This window comes from Carex rostrata, chromosome 31 (assembly GCF_964058835.1).
Source record: "Carex rostrata chromosome 31, lpCarRost1.2, whole genome shotgun sequence".
NCBI classification, from domain to species: domain Eukaryota; kingdom Viridiplantae; phylum Streptophyta; class Magnoliopsida; order Poales; family Cyperaceae; genus Carex; species Carex rostrata.
In genome coordinates, this window is record NC_135948.1 from 154,412 (window position 1) to 163,161 (window position 8,750).

General features: G+C 42.3%; 1 protein-coding gene and 1 long non-coding RNA gene across 3 annotated transcripts; one reads left to right on the forward strand and one right to left on the reverse strand.

The window, feature by feature from the left end:
* Positions 1 to 1,681: 1,681 nt before the first annotated feature.
* On the forward strand, positions 1,682 to 2,251 carry LOC144547492 (uncharacterized). The gene is made up of 2 exons (XR_013509089.1): positions 1,682 to 1,856; positions 2,172 to 2,251. It is a non-coding gene; the product is annotated as an uncharacterized LOC144547492 (long non-coding RNA).
* Positions 2,252 to 5,060: 2,809 nt separating this feature from the next.
* LOC144547491 (uncharacterized) lies at positions 5,061 to 8,523 on the reverse strand. 2 transcript variants are annotated; one of them, XM_078296159.1, is made up of 9 exons: positions 8,302 to 8,523; positions 7,921 to 8,079; positions 7,573 to 7,696; positions 7,301 to 7,480; positions 7,045 to 7,125; positions 6,786 to 6,949; positions 6,414 to 6,550; positions 5,914 to 6,029; positions 5,061 to 5,475 (listed from the first exon to the last, which is right to left on the reverse strand). In XM_078296159.1, the coding sequence occupies exons 2-9, from the start codon at positions 8,046 to 8,048 to the stop codon at positions 5,236 to 5,238; spliced, it is 1,170 nt and encodes a 389-aa protein (XP_078152285.1). In that variant the 5' UTR covers positions 8,049 to 8,079; positions 8,302 to 8,523; the 3' UTR covers positions 5,061 to 5,235. The 2 variants fall into 2 exon arrangements, with proteins under 2 accessions (XP_078152285.1, XP_078152286.1); XM_078296160.1 differs by lacking the exon at positions 7,301 to 7,480 and having other exon boundaries at positions 8,302 to 8,456.
* Between the last annotated feature and the right edge of the window lie 227 nt (positions 8,524 to 8,750).

Below are 8,750 nucleotides of genomic sequence, written 5' to 3' on the forward strand. Positions count from 1 at the left end.
CATAATCCCTGAAATTTTACCAGAACCCTTGAAAATTTACCATATTACATTGAGCAAGGGATGGTGTGACCTACACAATCCCATCCATTAACACTTGTTTTGCCAAATTATCCGCCATATCATTCTAGCTTCTCTATATATGAACACACAACATAGACTAAAAATTATTGAGACATTTGTATCTTTATCGTTTATTGTAATAGAATAGTTTTGGGGGGCCTATCGGTAAATAAGCCATTATGAAATAGTCTAGGGGTTATTTGTAAGAGTGCTTTGTAAGGCTCTATATAAGCCCAAATCATTAATCAATAAAGTAACTTTTAGCTGAAATCTTTATGGTATCAGAGCCTAAACCCTAGCTGTCACTGTAGCACCCGTGTTACCATAGCACCGCCCTACTGTAGCAGCCACCTCTCTCTCTCCAACTAGTTTCCCTTCTCTTCTCTCTAGCTGCTTCCTTCTCTTCTTTAGGCCAGCCACCACCTAGGCTTGTTTGTTTGATTGAGGTCGGCCGGGGTGGGGGGCCTATACCCCCACGATACCCGCAGGAGGGTTGATCAGGTTTGGATCTCGATCTTTGATGAGTGGATAAATCAAGATCGGGTCAAGAAAAGGAAGCGAGGGGGAGATAAGTAAGATCTAGATCTTGAGGGTGCAAAATCGGGTTTGGAAGAGGAGGAAGGTGTTTGAGGATGTCAAGAGATGGCACGGGAGGTACGGGATTGGAGTGTCTGGGCAAGATCGATCCTGAGGTTCTAAAGGTCTTGGTTGGGCTCATACAGGGAGCTAGTGCCTCGACCAAGACTGCGGTCTCAGCACCTGCTCCGGTGCAGGTCAAGCTAGATCTTCAGAATGTGGAGCTGAAACTTGATAGATCAGCCACGTATTTGAGCTGGTTACGTCGGATTAAGAAGGCTCTATCAGGAAGGAACCTGGAGGGGTATCTGACAGGTGAGAATAGGGAACCAGTGAAGGACTCGGTTGAGCACAGTGAGTGGAAGACTACTCATAACCTGCTACATACATGGCTTCTGAATTCGATGGTCGCGTCTATCGCTGTCACGGTGGATGGCATAGAGGCTGTGAGTATGTCTGGGGGAAGTTGCAGAGGATTTATGCAGGAGCCGACAACAACTTGAGGGTGTTCCAGATCAAGCGGGAGATAGAGGCAGTGACACAGAGAGAGAGATCGATCCAGGAGTATGCCGCAGATCTGGAGCGACTGTGGGCAGACTATGATCATTTCTCACCACCCGCGTGCTGCAAGGACCCCGAGTGCAAGAAAGGAGATGATAGAGTCCAGAGGAGGACTATGCACTTTATGAGGGGGTTGAACCCGGCATTTGAGCCAAGGTGTGCGATGCTACTAGCTCAGCCGAAGATTCCCTCACTTGATGAGGCAATCTCAGCTATGATACAGGAGGAGAGCTGGATTGGACTACAGGCTGGGGCAGGAGGACTTCCACAGGTGAAGTCAGCTCAAGCAGTCTCCAACTCAGGTAACACAGGGTACAGAGGCGAGACTCGACAGTGCTACAATTGTGGTGAGGTAGGTCACCTGAAGCAAGCTTGCCCTAAGCCACCCAAGAAGAAAGACACAGGTGGGAGGGGGCAATTTAGGAGTCGTGGTCGCGGCCGTGGAGGTCGAAGAGGTGGAAGAGGAGGCAACCGGGTATAACTGATGGTTGCAGAGGAGGAAGAAAAAGCTGGTTGGGATCTCACCGAGGAGGATCAAGCACTCTTGGATGGGTTCTCTCAGATGCTGAGGAAGCAGAAGGCAGTGAGTGTGGGAGATAGTGCATCCACCTCATCTTCATCAAAGGGTAACTTTGCTCTGTTTGCTCAGTCAACCACAGGTACTTATGATTCACTCGCTCTTGCCTCTAATCCTACCACTAGATCAGCCGAGTGGATAGTTGATTCTGGTGCGTCTAGGCATGTGACGGGTGCTGCTGGAGAGTTTTCTTCCTATACTCGCCTAGCAGCTCCAGAAAGCATCCAGACAACTGATGGTACATCCCGGCCTGTGGTTGGTAAGGGTGCAGTAAAATGTACCAACTCTTTGACTTTGTCCAATGTTTATGCATGCTCATTCTTTTCCCATAAATCTCTTATCTATAAGTGCAATTATCCTCCAACTAAATTGTGTTGTTACTTTTGATATTCCTAAGGTGATCTTCCAGGAGAAGAGGATGGGCAGGAGGCTCGGGACTGGTACATGGCATAGTGGACTGTGGTACATGGATCAAGATGGGACGGAGTACACCAACAGGGCCTTTGGGGAGTACACCAACAGGGCCTTTGGGGAGTACACCAACAGGGCCTTTGGGGAGTAACTGTCATCCCAGGGAATAAAGCATCAGACCACTTGTCCATACACACCTGAGCAGAATGGGGTAGCAGAACGAAAGAATAGGCATCTCCTGGAAGTAGCTAGAAGTATAATGTTTGCCATGAATGTACCGAAGTACTTGTGGGGGCAAGCAGTTAAGATCGCTGCCCAACTGATAAATAGGATGCCCTCACGAGTATTGGAATGAAAGTCTCCGTTTGAGGTGTGGCAAGGTAAGAATGGGGATATCCTTCCTTTGAGGACCTTTGGATGTATCTGTTTTGTGCAGGACAGAAGACTCAATGTGGGAAAACTGGACCCAATGGCGGTCAAATGTGTCTTTGTGGGATATTCGGTCACCCAAAATGGATATATGTGTTGGAGCCCCATTGAGAAGAGGTTGTTTGTGAGTTTGGATGTCACGTTTCGAGAGCTTGAGCCATACTACACTTCTGAGGTTACCTCACCCTTTAAGGACTCGCTCGATACTGGAGGTACGAGGCGAGAGGGAGAGAGTAGTAGTAGTGGTGAGATGCAGCAGATGGTGAGTGTAGGGGCTATCCCTTGTCCAGTTGTGGTGGAGTCGGCTGTTGTGCCGATTATAGAGCCGGTCGTTGTGCCGAATCAGGGGGAGACTGATCCCGAGGGTGGTGGACCTCAGGCTCAAGGGGAGCTGAGAGTGTACACGAGGAGACGAAAGGAGAATGAGAAAACAGTACCTACAGTGCCGCTTGTGCCAAGTCCCTTGTTCCTGCCTACCTCGACTCCTGAGACACCTTCCACATCCATCGCAGACTCAGAGTACACAGGTGATATGATTCCTCTCTCTACTCCTCCCACTCCCCTATCGGTAAGGAGGACTCCTCGCGAGAATGCAAGCATTCCTCCTGACCGATATGGTTTCCCACACGACATTGCCAAATTTGTCTCTTACTCACACATATCACATGTACATGGAGCATTCATTGCATCTTTGGACATTGTCTCTATTCCTAAGTGTTGGCAGGTGCTAAGGAGGATCCAAAATGGGAAGCCGCCATGCTAGAGGAACTTGAGGCCCTCGCCAAGAACAAAACCTGGGAGCTCGTATCATTACCACCTAACAAGAAGGTCATTGGATGCAAATGGGTCTTCACAGTGAAGCAAAGCCCGGAAGGGAAGGTTGAGCGGTACAAGGCCCGATTGGTGGCAAATGGGTACAGTCAGACCTATGGTATAAACTATGATGAGACCTTTGCACCCTTGGCGAAGATGAGCATAGTACGAACACTGGTTTCTTTAGCCGCAAATGGGGGGTGGAAGTTACACCAACTCGACGTGAAGAATGTTTTTCTTCATGGTGACTTGTTGGAGGAGGTGTACATGGAGATACCACCAGGTTTTGGCACGAAAAGGACAGTGGGTAAGGTGTGCAGGCTCAAGAAGTATCTTTATGGACTGAAGCAATCCCCTCGAGCTTGGTTTGACAGGTTCAGGAAGGCTATGGTAGGCATAGGGTATCGGCAGACCAATGCATACCATACAGTGTTTTTTAGGCAACAAGGAGCTCACACCACTATGCTTGCCGTATATGTAGATGACATGATTATCACTAGGGATGATGAGAGTGAGATCGCTCAGCTGAAGGTGAGATTGGGCAAAGAGTTTGAGGTAAAGGACTTAGGGCGACTTAGATACTTTCTCGGCATTGAGGTGGCCCGTGCCCCCGATGGGATTGTTCTGTCCCAAAGGAAATATGTGCTAGACCTGCTCACTGAGACAGGCATGTTGGGGTGCAGGCCTGCAGTTTCTCCAATTGATGTGAAGGCCAAAATGAGTGCAGAGGCAGGAGAACAGGTTGATCATGAGAGGTACCAGAGACTGGTAGGCAGATTGATCTATTTGACACATACTTGTCCCGATATCTCATTTGCAGTGAGCGTGGTAAGCCGCTACATGCATGACCCTAGGAAGGACCATATGGACGCAGTGTATCACATTCTGAGGTACCTGAAGAGTGCACCGGGGAAGGGCTTGGTTTTCAGGCAGAATGGACACATGAACATTGAGGACTATTGTGACTCTGACTGGGCCAGTTGCCAAGATGACAGGAGGTCCACATCTGGCTACTGCATGTTCGTAGGGGGCAACTTGGTCTCTTGGAAGAGCAAAAAGCAGCCAGTTGTTTCAAGATCGACAGCAGAAACCGAGTACAGGGCTATGGCATTGGGAGTTGCTGAGATGGTGTGGCTGAAGAGGTTGTTAGAAGAGCTCAAGGTGAATCATGGAGCTCAAATGAAATTGTGGTGCGATAGCAAGTCAGCGATCAGCATTGCCAACAATCCTGTTGAGCATGACAAAACCAAGTATGTGGAGATCGATAGGTTCTTCATAAAGGAAAAGATAGAAAGTGAACTATTGGAGCTGAGTCATGTAGCTACTGAAGATCAAGTAACTGACTGTCTCATCAAATGACTTAGCTCAATAGATCTAGATAGGTTTTGTGACAAGATGAGCTTGATAGATATCTTTTGCCCATCTTGAGAGTGAGTGTTGAGATATTTATATCTTTATCGTTTATTGTATTAGAATAGTTTTGGGGGCCTATCGGTAAATAGGCCATTATGAAATAGTTTAGGAAATTATTTGTAAGAATGCTTTGTAAAGCTCTATATAAGCTCAAATCATTAATCAATAAAGTAACTTTTGACTAAAATCTTTAAAAACACATGGCAATAGAAACAAGAAAGAACAAAAGGTTACACATGGACATTGATCGATTGGTCTTACATATAAGGCTACAAATCTCATCTCTTCCTAAGTTCACTTGGCTTTTCTTTTACAGAAAGAGAGACCGAGTAACTCAACATCTTTTAATTAATAATATTTCACCCTATCAATTAAAAATGCTGTATGCATCTATATCACATCTTTTCATTAACTTTTGCAAGAGCAACTGCTGCTTTTGACCCAGAAGGCCGCCCCAATTGCTTGCATATGTAATCGCCGGCATCCATGACTTTGTCAATGTCAACATTAGTCTTTATGCCTAAACCATTAAGCATGTAAAGCACATCCTCTGTGGCAACATTTCCTGATGCACCCTTTGCATATGGGCACCCTCCCAACCCAGCCACTGACGAATCTACTGCAGCGATACCCATCTGTTGAAAATTTAATACATAAGATACAAACTCTCTTGTGCATCTCCTGTGAGTTAGGTTGAACTTTCAATTTTTATAATTCCAGATTAAGATGCATTCGTCTCAGGATACTTTTAAATAAAAATAGAAGAAAAAAAATCTTTGGAAAAACAAACTGGTAACCCAACAGATCTCAGGAAATGAAGAATGTCTTTTGGTGCTGTTGAAGGGATAATTATGCACCCACTCAGAAAAATCTTGTTAAAAATTATCTAAAGAGATAAGTTGATATGCTAATCTTTTTTTTATTATTATTTTGAAGTAGGCAAGTACGTACTATTAAATTTCATTAAAAAAAGAAAACATATCAAAGTTGATAAACTAAATTTAATAGTGATTTTCCTAAGATTAACCAGAGCAGCGGTACACTTTTGGTTATTACACGGTAACTTTGCTTACTTGAAGAGAAGCAAGGATATTGGAGAGAGCCTGGCCATAGGTGTCATGAAAGTGGACAGCTATTTTTTCACGGGGAACGACCGACATGACCTCGACAAGCATGGGAATGATCGTTCCTGTAGTAATAAAGACCACGTGGAAATTTTATCAGATAATCAAAAATTGTATTAGTAGTTAAATGCAAAGATCATAATGCTTTTCCAAATAGTTGTATTTTTAGTGGTAGCAGTTTAAAAGGTGATAGCAGTAGTATTGGAAAGAAGAGCAGATCATTTAATGAGTGCCCCCCCTTTGTTCCCTATGAACTTTTTTTCCACTATAAAATATAACTTCCTTTTTAGGGTTCTTTTTCAGAATTCTTATCAGGAGCATTGTTTATAATGAATTAAGCTTTCTTATTTTATTTCAATGCAAGGAATGAACCAAACTTAGCAGTCAATCATCCAATGACAAAATACTAAAACAGCAAAGCAAAAGAGAATTGGAAGGAAAATATTTACCTGGAGTACCGACTCCAATTGTATCACCAAGGGAGATCTCATAACAACCCATGTCATAAAGTGCTTTTGCCACATAAGCCACCTTTGATGGTGAAATGGCTCCTTCAACTGGACAGCCAACCACACATGAGACGTACCTATAACAACTTTTTGTTAATTATTCGATTGCCCCTTTCTTTACGTCCAAATACCTATAAAGTTATTTCTTAACAAATGGCTGTTGCTTTAACTTTACTGTCAACTGGGACAAGTTGATATCCTGACAATCAATGCAATTTTTGTGTGTTTTGAGCTTGCGTTCTCATTTAGGTTGAGTTATCACTGTTTACCTCATTGTAAATTTTGGTGTAAATGAAGAAGAATCCAACTTACCCACGTATGGTTGTCCCATTCTTCTTTGCAGCAAGAGCAACCTCACGATAACGGAAAAGACTATCTTCAATAGTGCAATTTATATTCAACTTCGAAAATGATTCGGAAGCGGAGGCAAAAATCCCAATTTCTCTTGCTCCAGCTGCAATAGCATCCTTAAATCCCTGAAGTATATTGTTATTGCATGGTTATGAATCTTTTGGTGAGGAGAAGAGTCAAATCCAAAATTGATAATTTATGTTCATGGAGAAGAGTCTACCCTAATATTTGGAGTTAAAACAGGAAACCTTGCGTCGTTGATGTGTTTAATCCCTTCCATAACATCCTTTGCATCTGCCAACTGCAAAAAAATAAAAGAATAAATACAAGTCATTATATGTACAATGTAGTGTCATTTTCTAATGTTAGGTTTTGTACTGACAATAACCGAAGGTAAAATTCTAATTTTCTAGTCGTACTAATACCTAAAAAAAATTGTCCAGTTAAACTTATTAGTTATATATACCAGTTTGTACCTGTGGGATCCATTTTGGGGAGACAAAACTTGTGGCTTCAACAAAGAATAATCCAGAGTAAACAAGCTTCTTTATTAATTCAATCTTTACAGATGTTGGTATTATTGCCTTCTCATTTTGTAACCCATCCCGAGCCCCCACTTCAATTACTTTTACAAACCTAGGCCAACAAGTTATAATCTGCAAAGGCAAGCAGATCAAACCAAGTAAAAAATTGAGAAAATAAAGGTGAAATTAAGAAAATTAGACTATTTCCAAACTTATAAAGTTACCTTGTAAGGAAGATTTCTAAATTCATCTTCCTTGCGAGGTGTCGAAGAGTTAAGAGACTTAGTGTTACCATTGCATGAATTGTTATATGCATCACTTTGGTTCCTCCTCAGTGCACTTTCCTCACTGAAAGAACCATATAAAAATCATAAAATTTAAGACAACAATAACAATTTTTCATGATTTTTTTTTATGAACTCAAACTAAAAATGTTGTATCATACTATCATTCCTCGCATGTTATTATTATTTTCTCTTTTTTCAAAGTTCATCCTCCTTTCTCATACAGTTCGTGACTATTTGAAACAATTACACAATAGAGGTTGCAAATGAAGTAGCATAAATACTCACTTGCTTTCAAGGTAGCAACTACCCATTTCCATTCGGCTTAGAACTGGCATATAGCTATTTGAGTTAAAATTGTTAATACTTAATTTCGGTAGGTTTTGCAGACCAAGCGGTTCTTCCAAGCTCGACATTTTGTAATTCACCGAAAAAAAAAGAGGTCAGCTGAAAAAAAAAAAAAAATCTGTCAAAAATCAAACTTCAATCCTCAGTCTTCCAATTGCAATTCAATCCAATTACGCATAATAGCCAAAATTCCACTGTGTTCCAATTACAATTCAATTAAATTATGCCTAGGAATAGGATCCCCCATAGAAAGAAAAGAAACCCCAAATGAATATTATTCATCGCACATGGAGAAGAAAGGAGAATTTCTGAATTCCTAACCTTCGGCCAAAAGCGACGGAGAGAATTCAACGCTAAAGCGAAAATTGCGATCCTCTAATAAAGGTTTTTGTATTGCTTAAAAGTAAAGAGAAAGTTTGGTGTTATTTAAGAGCAGGTAGGTCGGAGAAGAGAAGGTGAGAGAGAGACGCGTCTCTTCTCTCTCCTCTCTCCTCTCTGGAAGGTAGCTCCGCTAGCAACGTCTCTCTTTGATTTCTCTTCCCTTGTTTATTTTATTCAAATCAGGATTTCTGTCCAAGTGACGTTGGACAAAGTTCATCCAAGCCAATTATAAACCGTCCGATCGGCTTCAACATTCTCCTGACGATTTAGATTTCAAATTTATGAGTTTTAAATGTATGACACGAATCTTAATTCATATCGGACAGTTTAGATCATGATTTGAATAAAATTTGGTCTAGAGCCCTTTGAACGAAATCCAATTGCTTTTA

Coding starts and splice junctions, on each gene's coding strand:
- LOC144547491 (XM_078296159.1), bottom strand. CDS start 8,048: ATGTCGAGCTTGGAAGAACCGCTTGGTCTGCAAAACCTACCGAAATTA. Junction 7,697..7,920: donor AGTTGCTACCTTGAAAGCAA/GTGAGTATTTAT, acceptor TGGTTCTTTCAG/TGAGGAAAGTGCACTGAGGA. Junction 6,030..6,413: donor AATTGGAGTCGGTACTCCAG/GTAAATATTTTC, acceptor TTATTACTACAG/GAACGATCATTCCCATGCTT.